Below are 14,427 nucleotides of genomic sequence, written 5' to 3' on the forward strand. Positions count from 1 at the left end.
TTCTCAGTAAAATCCCTAATGATGGACAAGTTTATCCAAAAGACAGTTTGATCGTTGCTGCTGCTCTTTTTATGCTATGTATATTTGCAAAGTGCGTTTATTTTATGCATTCTGTTATTTCTTCACACAGTGCATATTTAAACCATGGAACTTGCTCCCACAGGAGGCAGTGATGGCCACCAACACTTTCAAAGAGGATTAGACAAATTCCTGGAGGAGAGGGCTGTTGATGGCTACTAGACATGAAGCCAATGCTCTGCCTCCACAGTTTGAGGCAGCAGTGCTTCTGGAATGCCAGTTTCTGGAAGCTAGAGGGTGGGGAAGAGTCCTCTTGTCCTTGAATCCAACTTGCGAGCCAAATGCATGACCCCTGTGAGAACAGGATGTTGGACCAGATGGGCCATTTGTCTGATCCGGCAGGGTCTTCTATTCTTTCTTTTTTTAATTCAACATAATATTTATAAGAAGTTGTTGTGGGGTTAGTTAGGGAAGCCAGAAATGAGTGTGAAACAGCAACAATAACCACACAAAGGTATCTAATTTGCCTCTCTTCTGGTAAACATGGCTGGTTGACTTGGATTAAATGATCTATAATGGAATTACAATGGAAACCAATCTGCAGAAAGCATTCACTTCAGTAGAACTGATTTGTCAGTTTACTGAAATTAGTTTTTCTGGCTGAATGAGAATGCCAACTGATGGTCATCTTTTGCACCCACTAAATTTCTAGAATAATCTTTGACAGCACTTTTAACCACTTGATTTGCATTTAATTCTTAGATGTAGACAGTCTCTCTCTCTCCCTCCCTCTCTCTCTCTCTCTCTCTCTCTCTCTCTCTCTCTCTCTCTTTCTCTCTTTTGCAAGGTATTATGCACCCGGTCCACACAACTACTATTCGAACCCTTCCTTTGCCCCCAGCAAAGGTGACCAGCACTGTCAGTTTTTGGAGTCGGGTGGGATTAAGAGTACAGCAATAGGCATAGAGTGTTATATTTGTGATTCTATAGATTGAGGCAGAACTTCAGTTAGGGGCAGAAATGATAAATTCACACAGCGTCCTGCCCAGCAGGGTGTCCCCCCCCCCTTCCATATTATGTATGGGAGATGTGTGTGTGTGTGTGTAAACTTATTCCAGTGGGCAAGTTAATAGATTGCATGTTGCTGGATTGGAGCAGTTATTTTAAAGAAGAACAAATGCAGAATTTCAAAACAGCAAGAAAGTCATTTCTGTAGCTCTGAAAGGGCATAGATTATTTTGGTTACTTCTGTAATATGTAAACCTATATTTTGTAGGTCAAAGATGGAGCACAGCTAGTGCGTACCTTCGCCCTGCATTGCCACGCCCAAACTTGTCTGCAGAAGACAGTACACTTGTTACAAAAATTTTGTTTGAAGGGACCAAAGCCATTGGCATTGAGTATGTTAAAAATGGAGAAAAGAAAAAGGTAAGATTTAAATTTCCTATCCAGAAAGAAATTTCTGGAAAGGTAATAGATTTTTAGTTGCAATAAAAATAAAATGTTACTGCAGCAGAATTATAGCAAGGCTGCTGTGCTGCTTGAAGTAGTTACACTGGGACAAATGAAACTTTGATATACTACATATGAACATGTACCACTGATGAAGCCCATGAGAGCGAAACAAGGCATTATTCCGGAAATCCTTGTCAACTCTGTAAACTGTAGTAGGCTCCAATATGGACTTTATGAACATATGTGGAACAGAAACTACGAGATATTTGGTCTTTATGAATGAACTGATCTATTGGGACTTCCGTATATATTATTACACTTTATGTGTTGTTTATATGCAAGATAAACATTTGATATTGTGATAAGAATATATAGAAGAGTATTGTTTATGTGAATGCACAGCCGGTTACATCTTGTGTGTTTGTCAAACAGTCAGATCCGGCTGACTGTCTAGACCAGTGTTTCCCAACCTTTTTTGGGCAAAGGCACACTTGTTTCATGAAAAAAATCTCGAGGCACACCACCATTAGAAAATGTTTAAAAAATTAACTCTGTGCCTATATTGACTATATATAAAGTATATATAAAGTATATATAAAGTGTGTGTGTATATATATATATATATATATATATATATATATATATATATATACTTTATATATACTTTATATATAGTCAATATAGGCACTATATATATATATAGTATATATAAAGACTATATATAAAGTATATAATAATAATATATAAAGACTATGGATTTGTGTCACTGCCCATTTCCATGAAAGATTTATTCATGCATTTTGCACAATGCCACAATCCCACATGCAACTTTTAAAAAGGATGGGAAACACTGGGCTATGCAGCTGAGGGTGCACCGCTTATTGCCAGCAGTGCAAAATAGCTCTGCTTTGCTAATACCTGTTTAGCTGAGTAGGAAGGAGTTACAGTCCAGCAGCGTAGTCCTGTGTTATCCTAGTGCATTGGCCTTTTCAGGAAATTGGAGTCAGCGGGCACAGTTGTGAAAGCAGGGGACAGATTGGAGGTTTCAGCCTTGGGTATCTGGATGCCTGGCCTACCCAAAGATGGAAAGCAAGGGCAGAGGAGCAGACCTGGTTGCTGTCTGACTGTATGCTTAGAGCAGGGCTGGAGAAGGGGCGTGGGGCGGGGCTGACGTTGTCGGTCATCTGGAGGCCTGCCCCGGAGAGACGGAGGCATGCACTCCCCTGGACCACCTTGACGCGCATGTCGTAACCTGGGTCACCTCAGTGATGCGAATGCGCGCCCAGCCAGGCCTCCCCCGCCGCGCTTCCCATTGCTGGGATTTGCCCGGCTTTCAGTCTCAAGGGAGGGAGGGAGGCTGCTCAAGACGCAAGTCGGAGGGGCGGCCTTCCGGCGGCTACGAGGGAGGATTTCGCCCCGCCGCCTCCACGACCAGGCCTTCGCTTCACCCAGGCGCCCCATCCCTCCACCTTTTGCACGCGCCTCCTTCCCGCACGCTTATGCACCCGTTCTTACGTGCAAAAGGCGGCAGCAACTGCAGCTCCTCCTCCTCTAGAGACGAGGCGGGCGCTTGCTGCTGCTGCTGCCACTCGCTGGAAGCTCGCGATGGCTCTCCGTCAGCGAAGGCTTAATGGTTCCTCCCCTCCTCCTCCCCCCCGCTTCCAGGATGAATGGTACAGCCGGAGAAAGAGCGACACTCGAACTCCCGTGAGGAGGAGGAGCCTCCGACTCCCCTTAACACCTTCCGCGCCAGCTGCGGCTCTCCCTCTCTTACAACAGCCCTTCACATTTCAAGCGGTATCTCCTACCACTTTAAAGAGCGGCGACTTACCCCCCCAAGGAATCCTGGGAACTGTATTTTGTTAAGGGTGCTGAGAACCGTTAGACTCCCACGGCACACCAGGCAACATCTCGCGGCACACTAGTGTGCCGCGGAACACCGGTTGGGAAACACTGGTCTAGACTCATCTGTCTGGCCTAACACAAATTGTATGGAAATGGACATTTATCACCCAGCTGCTCTCTGAAAGGTTGTTTTGAAATACTTATTTTATTGTATCAAAAATATATTCATTAACAATTAGCTTTCTTTTATTTCAGGTTTTTGCTAGTAAAGAAGTTATTTTAAGTGGAGGTGCCATAAATTCCCCACAGTTACTTATGCTGTCTGGAGTTGGAAATGCAGATGACCTAAAAAAATTAGGAATTCCTGTTGTCTGCAACCTTTCAGGTGTGTCCCCAATACTGTGTTTGGGTTGGATATAGTTCTGCTTACACTGATCAACTGCTTGCCTTGGAATCTAAGATAAGTTAACTAAAGGAAGTTAGTCAGCTACAGGGAGTGATGGAAAACTTTACCCCCATGTTGTTCCTTAAGTTACCTTATCTTAGAATCCAAGCTGTACTTATTTCTATAATGTTGGCAGTTTTGTTGTTGTTGTTTCTACTAGGAGTTGGCCAGAATCTTCAAGATCATTTAGAAGTGTATGTACAACAGAAATGCACTCAACCTGTAACATTGTATAAAGCACAAAAGCCTCTTCAGATGGTCAAGATTGGGCTTGAATGGTTCTGGAAATGTACAGGTAGGACTTAAAATAGTGTCATGTGATGCTGTTAGATAGGGATAGCAAATTGGCTTTTGAAATAAAAGGGGGCTATCCAAGTGAATGTACATACCTGTGAGCACTCTGATTAGAGAAACCTTTGACCAGTAAACACGTTTTATCTATACCAGGCCCCCCACTAACCTTTTCATTCACCAACCCCACCTATACCCTTTACCAAGATTCCCTCACCAGACCCCCCCCATACCTTGACAACTCCCCACCCCTGGACCTTGCCAGTCCCTTACAGCATGCCCAACCCCTACATCTAGCCCTTGCCAACACCCTCCTCCTCACCCCAATAACCCACGAGACCTTTCCCATTCCTTCTCATGCTGATGCAGCCAAGCAGGACAAAGGGGTGACCTGGTAGGTGGAGCCCTGCAGGAAGGAGGTCAGAAGTGGCAGCTAGCTGGCATTGCAATCTGCCGCCACCACCTTATCCCTGCTGATTCTTTATCCTAAGCAGTGATGGAGACAGTGGATTACTAGGCTGGCTGGCTGCCTCTTCTAACCACCTTCCTCCTGCCTGCTCTTAGTTTGTCAGTTACTGGTAATCTTACTGACTTTAGTGGGGCTTTCTTCTGAGAACACGGCTGTCCAGGATCCATGTATTAGCATCAAGATTAACTCGTGGTTTCTTCCACGTGTTCCCCTCCAACTGCATCTTCTACCTCCACACGGAGGAGTCATATACCTCAGAAGCCTTCAGAAAGGATATTGCCAGGAATATGCTTTCTCTCAGCCGGAACTGGGTTTTTTTAATAAAAAACAAAATTCTCTTCCCCATTGCACAATTTCTGAATCTCCCCTATGGTATTTCCATTCTTCAGGTGACGGAGCCACTGCTCATCTAGAGTCTGGGGGATTTATCAGAAGTCGACCTGGAGTTTCTCATCCAGATATTCAGTTCCACTTCCTCCCTTCTCAGGTGATTGATCATGGACGTGTTGCTTCTCAACTGGAAGCTTACCAAGTGAGTGGTACAAGAACACTAATTATGAAAAAACAAAAGTACTACCTGAAAAATTGTGCTGCCATAATTCCATTTTACCTGTAGCATATACAGTGGTACCTCTGGTTAAGAACTTAATTCGTTCTGGAGGTCCGTTCTTAACCTGAAACTGTTCTTAACCTGAGGTACCACTTTAGCTAATGGGGCCTGCCACGCCGCCACTGCACGATTTCTGTTCTTATCCTGAAGCAAAGTTCTTAACCCAAGGTACTACTTCCGGGTTAGCGGAGTCTGTAACCTGAAGCGTTTGTAACCCAAGGTACCACTGTAAATAGAAAAATCAGATTATGTCCTTCAGCATCCTTGGTAATCACTCTGTCATAGTAAAACAGCAGAGAAAGATCTAAATCAGACCATTTCTCTTTCATGGTACCCCTCAACATGGCACCCACAGATGCCATTGTATCCATCAGATATTTTTGTTGTTGCCCAGTGGGATTCCCTGTCACTTCTGGGTTTTTAATTTTTAAAAAAATCATTTTTGCAGACTCTCTTTTATTTTCATCTGTGGCTGGGTTGACTACAAAGAGACCCACAGGCCTGCACATGCTCTATTCTCTTTACTTCCCCTTCCCATTAATGCTTCTGGGCTGCATGTGGAATCAGGACATCTTGTTCAATTTTAGAACAGACTGGGAAAAAGGTGAAATATAAATAAATAATATAATTATATTAATAGTAATAATTTTTCATAAGAAAGGAAAGAAAGAGGGTGGAGGCCTCACAGCCTCACCTCAAAATTCTTCAGAAAAGGCGAAAAGGGACCTTGCTGCCGCCTGCTGAGTTAGGGGAAGGTGGAATGATTGAGGGAGATGTCCCTGGATATTGTTTTTGAGGGTGCACATGTATTGCCTCCTGTTTTTGTATGGTGGTTTGTTTGGCAGTGGGGTGATTTGAGGAGGATGTTTTGTCTGCGTTGTGGGTTAGGGATTAACTGTTCCGGAGCTGAGGTTCTTGTATTCAGATGTACTATGGACAACTTATAGAGAAGTCAGTTTTTAAAAGTGTATTAATTTAGAAAGAACATCCTGATAGCTTATTTCATATCTTCTTTGGGGGCTGTTGCAGGTTCATGTTGGACCTATGCGAAGTACAAGTATAGGATGGCTAAAGCTGAAAAGTACAGACCCAAGAGAGCATCCTGTCCTTGAGCCCAACTATTTGTCAACAGGTAAGTTGTGTAGGTTATCTGTATTCTATACCTTGTCCCTTTTGGTTTGTGGTTCAAAACCATGAGAGTACTGCTTTGTATTTCGTTTTAGTATCATTTTCCATTCATCCCAAACTATGTAGGACATGGCAAAGTGGTCATGTATCATCTACTGAGAGCTCAGTTCTCTCAGATAACTATGTTTCCCCACATGTGTAACTGTTGTTGTTGTAGTCATCACCACCACCATTATTAATTAATTGCCTTCAACATATGCCTCATGGCGATGTACAAAGCATTAAAAACACTAAAAATGACAGCAAATTTAAAAATAATACAGAGTACACATTCATGGCATAGACCTTTTTCTCCAGCTGGAAAAAATTGTAGGAACAAAAATACCTTCAATTGTTTCTAGAAATTGTTCCTGAAAATTTGCTGTTTCCAGGTTGGTAGAACCCAATGGAATCAGGTTGCCTGAAGTAAGCCAATACAAAATAAAAACAGTACAGGCCACAATTAAAATGTCTAGAAAGGCATGTTGAGGACCTTCTGTTTACTTCTACTGGATATTCCTAAACTTCTGGTTGTAGTACTGCGGTCTAAAATTTTGTGTGCTGTGCTGTGCATGAAAAGTTCTTGCAGTTGCATGATGCACCATTGAAGGAGCAGATACATAAACATGCATACCGTGCCGCTTCCATGCCTATATGAATTTGCTCTATCATTAAAGTTTTCAGTTAGAAAATAGAGGGTTGTCTGAATTCAACACGAATGTTGATCACATAGTAAATCTCGATTGGAGTGAACTGAATGAAATGCTAAATAGAAGTGGCTCACTGGAGGGGACAGAGCTGCTGGCACGTGGGTTGTTGTTTTGTACTGGAAGAGGAGCAAGATGGCCTAAAGGTTGGCACAATGGAAATGGACCTTGGAGCCAGCTTTGTGGGAGAAGCAAAAAAGGTATTAAATAAGGCAGTACTCATTCCCTGCCTGTCCTGTTCTTGACTTGTCACATTTTACTTGCATTTCTAAGATATTGCCTGTATGCAATAGGCAGTACAGTAATAATGCTCAGTGTTGAGCATGCTTAGAATCTTTGTCTTTGTCTTTCTTATTTACAGAAATAGATGTCTGGGAATTTCGCCAGTGTGTGAAGCTAGCAAGAGAGATATTTGCTCAGGAAGCCTTTGAAAAATTCTGTGGACCTGAAATTCAACCAGGAAGCCATGTTCAGTCTGATGGAGAAATAGATGCCTTCATAAGACAAAAGGCTGATAGTGCCTACCATCCTTCATGCACTTGTAAAATGGGACAGAGTTCTGATCCCACTGCTGTGGTTGATCCCCAGACCAAAGTTATAGGGACAGAAAACCTGAGAGTTGTTGATGCCTCAATAATGCCTAGTATCGTAAGTGGAAATTTAAATGCCCCAACCATCATGGTAGCAGAGAAAGCTGCTGATATAATCAAAGGACTACCATCGCTTCAAGAGAAAAATGTTCCTGTATATAAACCCAAAACTTTGGAAACTCAGCGATGAAATAGCTGTGACTTTCTCTGCAGAATGTATTCTAATAATATTGAAAATCAATTTTCTATTTCAGTCAAACAAAGAGATTTGGTGTGTAATGAAAATTGTTCAGAAAATAGCTGCACCCTCAAGTAAGAACAGGTAAAAATATCTAAGAAATTGCTTGATAACAGCATGGCTGATATGCATAGATATTTATTATTTCATGTAGTAGGATCTTATGATGGAATTGACTTAAGATCTTGATTAGTTAGGATGTAGTTTGTGGGCTTACAGAAGAATTTCCCTACACTATAACATAGATATTATATGAGATTTTCTCAGGGCTATACTAAATATAGAAGACTGAGCCTACACATTAAAGAGGCCTGGTTGATCTAATACTTAAGAATACACTTCAGAAAAATGCATCCACAACAAAGTTCCACAGAAAGCTTTGTTTTGCGATTTATCTTAACTGGAACAATTAGCACCAACTAAATTTGTTGAGTTGTAACTAAAGTTAGGAACCCCCCCCCCCCAAAAAAAAATGTAGGACCATTTGTCCCCTATAAAAGCAATTAATGAGTTCAACAAGTGCACAGAATAATATAGTATGAATAAACAAAAAAGGAGACTATCTCCAGCTGTCAATGACTTCTGTTACTCTTAATAAATTACAGGTACAGCAGGTTACATAATGGTTGCCTATGAAGCATTAGATGCCAACTTGGATGTTGAGGACATGGTTGTTGTACAGCTGTACAGCCTAGGTTTAGCTGAACCTTGTTGTGCTTATAGTAGCAGGCCCACATGTTAAGGTTTCTGTGTGCAATTTAGTGAATAATTTAGTCGTTCAGTCATTTGTATAGGAACTAAAATATTCACTGTGCCCAGGAGTACTGTTTCCCTGGGGAGGGAGTTCCAGGGCCATAGAAAGCACCTGATCTTCCTCTCTGAGGACAAGGAGGCTGCTCTGACCTTTAAAGAGGAAGAGCTGATGCTGGATTGTCCTTTTTTGTCACAGTGACAGCTTCCACAGCTGTCGCCCAACTTATGGGATGGCTCTGGTATTAGTAGGGCTGAAGAGAGGGGCATCAGGGGAAGACTGGATTCATAATCAAAAGGAGGCAGACCCTTTCCAGTTTCCCAACACATCCCTAAACTAATGTTGCCTCTCTTTTCAGCCTTACCAAGCTTGGAGACCTTTTAGGCAACAAGTGACTAACACAGTGGTACCTTGGTTTACAACTGTTTTGGATTACAACCATGTCAAACTCTAAAGTGTGTGTCTCTCTTTTTGGATTACAACCCATTTTCTTTTGGATTACAACCCTTTTTTTTTGGGGGGGGGAGGCCCCATTAGCCAAAGCGCACCTTGGGTTACAACCTGTTTTGATTTATAACTGGACCTCCAGAATGGATTATGGTTGTAAATCAAGGTATCACTGTACATTTAATAAACTTTAAGTAGTAGTAGTAGTAGTAGTAGTAGTAGTAGTAGTAATAATAATAATAATAATAATAATAATAATAATAATAATAATAAAACACCCAGGGAATAAACGAGCTAGTATAGTTTCTTCTATTTATTATGTCCCACTTTAATTGAAGGGAAATTATTTAAAAAGTAGAAAAGGACAGAAATGCAGGACCCCTTTTTGGTACTTCTGCCTTGCTAGTGAGAATGCAAGTTCCTTCCCTCCTCACCTTAAAATTGCAACCTAATCTGCTTTGATACAAGTTATACATGGCAGATAATTCAGTGACAGGCAATTGAAAGCAGAAAAGGGCACCTGGAGAAAATGATGTTCCTTATTACCTTAACCTAAACTGTACCTAGTTGTACTCATTAGGCTGGAGGGATGGTGTTGCTATCATTTCTTCATGCAGTAAAATCCCTACAAGTTTTCACAGGACACACTCTAGCCAAGGCCAAAGGGGACAGAAGACTCTGGGTTTCCAGTAGGATGAGGATCTTGGGCTACTGCAGTCACAGGATTTGACATGATAATGAAATAGAGCTGGGGTTGTAAATTTTTGGCATAAATCCAAATTGCACCATTTCAGATTTCATCAGAACCGCTGAATAAAGAACCTCATAGAAATAATAATAATAATAATTTTTTATCGCTTGCTTGAATGAATTTATAGGTCAATCTTAAATGTACCTTTTCTGTTATTGACTATAACAAAGGTTACCATGAACATATTTTAATTGTTTATAGCTATGGATGTTTCACTGTGTCACTTGTTTTTAATTATCTGGCTTTCAGTGTAATATATTTTCTAATAGCAGCTTGCTGTTTTTTCACTTTCGTTCTGCTGCTGTGTTCATCTTTATCACTTAGTTGTCCAGGAAGAATTGCTTATCATTGAGGGCTATCACTTACTAGCCAAACTTTGGTCTGGGTGCTTACGTAAATGGTAGTCCCATGTTGACTAATCAAGGAAATCCTCCTTGTGTATTCTCCACATAGGATCAAAAGTAAGAGAAAAATACCAGTACTGCTATGTCATCTAGTAGGAAATCCCTGGCTGTTGTAGTCACACATTGGACTAAAATCACTTGACCCTTACTCATTACACTTTTCTCACATATTTCATAAATGGGTATTGCAATTTTGTCCAAGTTAAATTTCTCAGACCAGTGTTCTGTTTTGTACATTGTTGGCACAACCTTGCAAAGTTAGTAGTGGATAATGTCCCAGATAACTTGAGTTTCATTGATTTCATTTAATGAAATCATGATTAATTTATGCTGGGTTGAGCCCTTTGTATATAATATTAAAAAGCAACTGTAGAAGATGAATTCCTGATGTTTCTAAACATGTACAGTTGTTTAGAATAATTATTACATGTTCAGAATCCTTATTTAAAATGCAGCTAATGTAATTACATGCTTTTAAACATTTTCTAGTGTGCTGCTAATCTCCCCCCCCCCCATATTTCTAGGATATATTTTTGCATTTGCCCTCTGTAGAATCTGTTTTGAAAAACTGTGTAAAATGAACTTCCCTAATTTAACACCTATAATTTGCTGCTTTGCGAGGCAAAAGCAGCACTATGATGTAGTATGATATTAAAATACAAAGTATAGATTTAATGCTGTGCACAGTGTACAGATCTGAGTATGCGTCTGTGAACTGCACTGACATATCAGTACTTCTGAAGCTGGTGAGCAAATGGTCACCAGAGTCAGTTTTGATTAGGCAAGAGTGGCTTTTCTCACCATCTGACACAGATCACTAGTACTACCATTGCTGAGTGTACCGGCTGTCCAGAAGGGGCAAGTGCACATGGACCTACCCTATCATAAACCACTAGTTTTAAGAGCTTAATGTATGTGGCTGTTTTATTTTTGGTTTTTAACCTTTGCAACATAATCTAGCCATAGGCATTGCACACAGAAGGCCCCTATTCTACGTACATTCACAGTGGGGAGTAAGGCCCATTTATGTCAGTGGGACATATACGGTTGGCTCACACAGGCATGTAAATAAACTTATTTCTCTACACTTAATATCTGCCAACTGAACGTTTGAACTTAGGCTAAAAAGGTTTTGTGTTTAAGCTGGTGTGTGATAATACAACGTCATTTGTGTTTGATCAACCACACCATTGCAGCCCTCTAGTCAACAGCACATGAGTGAACCAGCCCTTCTAAGTAAACAGGCACATGATTAGGCAGAAAGCCAATTTGTACATCTGAATCATGCTTGCTGGACCAGCGAGACTGAAGCCATCTTCTCTGTTTACTTTTTACATTACTGTAGTTTTCTAAACTCAGAGAAATTTTCATTATGAAATGAGTTAACATTGGCCAATACTGCAAGGAACTTGGGAGGATTATGGGAAGTTTATTATTATTAATAGAATTTATATCCTGCTCTTCCTCCTGAAGGAGCTCAGGGCAGCATACACACCTACAATTAAAAACAAAACATTAAAAACAAATTATTATTATTTTTTAAAAAATTATAATACAGCTGCAGACTGGGAAAGATTTCAGCTTAAAAGGTTTGTTTAAGGATCTGAACCCAAGGTATTGTTTCTCAGCATGTGAGCAACATAACAAGTGCAGTAATCAGAACCTTTTAACTGTAGTTAGCCCCCTATTAGATTCCTTGGGACTTTCAAGGCAACATCATCCACTTGAGAAAAGTGGAAACAGGTTAAAAAAAACCTGCTGACTCAAAAGCTGGCTGGAGGGACAACTGCAGATGCTCTAAGCAGGTCCTGCTACCTGGTGTTGCTGCAAAGCAGTAAAACTGGAGCATTGTAATTAACTGGGAAGAAGAACGGCATGTTGGCATAAGAATGCTACTGAAGAGAAAATGTGACTGCAGTGAGCACTGTCCCATAAGAAATCAGGTAAATAATTTCTGTGATAAATGTTCTGTCATTAAACTGGGACCAAAATGATTTACTCATCATGATAAAAGTCATAGATCAATCAGTGTGATGCAAACCGTGAGTTTTTAATAGAGAGACTTTACTGAGGCAATTGTAGTGTGCTGTACTGCATTCAGGGCATTCAATCCAGTATAGCATGATTACCTTGTGGCTTTTAGAATGCAGTGATCTTCCAAATCATATGATTTATTAGCCCACTATGATGTGATTGATGTAGAGCGCCATTTTAAAATACTGCATATTACTAAAAGATGCTGTGGTAGAAGATAAAATACCTGGTTTAATAGTTGTTTACATAACTGCAAATGATTCTCCATCCATGTTATTGTATAATATATATGAACCTGAAAATTATTGTAAACAGTATAAGCAACTGTTTATCATGCTGCCAGAACAGTGGTGCTTAATCCCCACATTGCATTTTTGTGTGTGTTTCTGTTTATTTTCCCCATGGTTTATTCAGCATGATTTTACTATCATGACAAATGCTGTCCTGATTCAATGCTGTGGCTGAATTTACAGCAGGTAAGGGATCTCCTTCCCCAGTTAATAGTTCATAAAAATGAGCTCAGCATTTATAATTCTCCAGCTCTATCCTAATTGCAACATAGAAGTAATATGTTAATAAGAGAAAACACTTTGCTTTGCATCATAGTTTATGAAGCTAGAGGCCCAGCAATTTGCTGAAAAAAAGTTTGGGGCAAAAAAATAGTCATCAGGGGGTGGAGGTGGGGGATGAAAAACAGATGTGCCTAAATTCCTGTATCAGCACAACATGAATGTACATGTTCAGCACCAATGAACTCTGGGAATGATTGCAGTTGCCATAGGAACATGAGTTTCTGAGAGTGAAATCAGCTGAAACAGCTGAGGTTAAAAATGACAGTTGGGGACTGTACATTGTATGCCTTGAGCTGCAAGAGATATGAGCTTTCTGAATTTCCATAGTATGAAAAAAATGAGTTGTTGGACACAAGACCAGTATAGCAAGAGCATAGCAAATTGAGGGCAGTTTGGGTTAAGCATGGACAACATCTGTGAAGGGCCCTGGAAGTCTGTAGGTTCTGGAGTGGCATGAGGAGGGGGAACAAAAAGGGCTTGTAGTTTTTCATTTTTAGCAGGATTGGAAGTGTGTGTGTGACTTTCCTTCTCTGGCATAATGAGGTCTCTTGTGTGCTAGGCAGCAATAAGTTTATGTATTTTCTCTGGCAAAGCTAGAAAACAGTAGTTGCTGGATTTTTGCTACTTACATTGTGTATTTTATCATGAATTACTGTTCTATATTATTTTTATCATTTCTACAGTGCAAAGTGCAAAGTTCTTAATCATCTTGTATTTTATAGCAATTTTCATTATAGAGCAAACATTTGGTCATTCAGTAGAGGATTTCTGAATCTGCTGTTTGTCGAGTTGCATGACTAATTTAAATCGATCCAACTGAAATCAGATACCGTATAGGGCAGCCTTTCACAACCGAGTTGGACTACAACTCCCACATCCTCCTGACTATTGGTCATACTGGCTGGGGCTGATGGATGTTGGGAGTCAACAACGCCTGGAGAAAACCAGGTTGGAGAAGGCTGGTATAGAGACATCAAAGGTTGCTGAATCTGGGTAGTAGCATCTCCATTCCTCCTAATATTTATGGCCAACACAACCTTAGTAACGAGGAACTTTCCAAACAAGTTACCAGCCAAATGAAATGTGCCATTATTTGGATTCTGCTTGTGATGGAGAACAGAAACAAATTCTGGAGTTACTGGTCTTTTGCCACCCTAAATTGAACCTGTAATCTGATTCTGCATAAAGGCCCCATTCGCATAATCTGTCCCCATTTTTCCCTGGCAGATGGATTGAGGCCTACTCATGTAAGGTGCTTATATTTGTAAACACACACACACATACACACAACGTTTATTTTAGAGCTCTGGTATAAGCCCAAGGCTTGCTTCCATGCTGCACTGCATGGTAGAATGAACAGATACAGAGAGTCTACAGGTGTGAACTAGTCTGAGAAAGTCATTCTCAATTAGTTTTGTTGAGATGGGAGGCAGAGACTGCATGTAAAGAGCAACCTGATCAACTATATTGGTTTCTGATACTTGTACTTATCTGACCCTGAAAAGTGTCTTGCCGAGGCTGAGAGCTTCTTCTCTTCCATTCCTTTTCCACGTAATTGCAAAACTCAAATGTTTCCTCCTCCATCTAAGCAAATCAACCCAGGAAAGGCTACTGACAACTTGAGAAAGTGAAA

General features: G+C 40.6%; 2 protein-coding genes across 9 annotated transcripts in view; both read left to right on the top strand.

Annotated features, from left to right (window-relative positions):
• Nucleotides 1-14,427, top strand: part of ACTR8 (actin related protein 8) — a 183,108-nt gene that overhangs the window by 47,359 nt on the left and 121,322 nt on the right. The window lies entirely within an intron of this gene.
• Nucleotides 1-14,427, top strand: part of CHDH (choline dehydrogenase) — a 59,728-nt gene that overhangs the window by 3,946 nt on the left and 41,355 nt on the right. For 4 of the 8 annotated variants that reach the window (XM_081185249.1, XM_081185248.1, XM_081185247.1 and 1 more), the window contains 6 exons: nucleotides 1,295-1,446; nucleotides 3,574-3,703; nucleotides 3,924-4,058; nucleotides 4,913-5,055; nucleotides 6,163-6,265; nucleotides 7,369-9,245. In XM_081185249.1, coding sequence (XP_081041375.1) covers nucleotides 1,295-1,446; nucleotides 3,574-3,703; nucleotides 3,924-4,058; nucleotides 4,913-5,055; nucleotides 6,163-6,265; nucleotides 7,369-7,787 — 1,082 coding nt within the window. In that variant the 3' untranslated portion in view covers nucleotides 7,788-9,245. Of the gene's footprint in view, nucleotides 1-1,294; nucleotides 1,447-3,573; nucleotides 3,704-3,923; nucleotides 4,059-4,912; nucleotides 5,056-6,162; nucleotides 6,266-7,368; nucleotides 9,246-14,427 lie in introns of those variants that run through there. The other 4 variants (XM_081185254.1, XM_081185253.1, XM_081185252.1 and 1 more) reach the window with 2 other exon arrangements.

The sequence above is a fragment of the Podarcis bocagei genome (assembly GCF_964188305.1).
Source record: "Podarcis bocagei genome assembly, chromosome: 2".
In the NCBI taxonomy this organism is placed as follows: domain Eukaryota; kingdom Metazoa; phylum Chordata; class Lepidosauria; order Squamata; family Lacertidae; genus Podarcis; species Podarcis bocagei.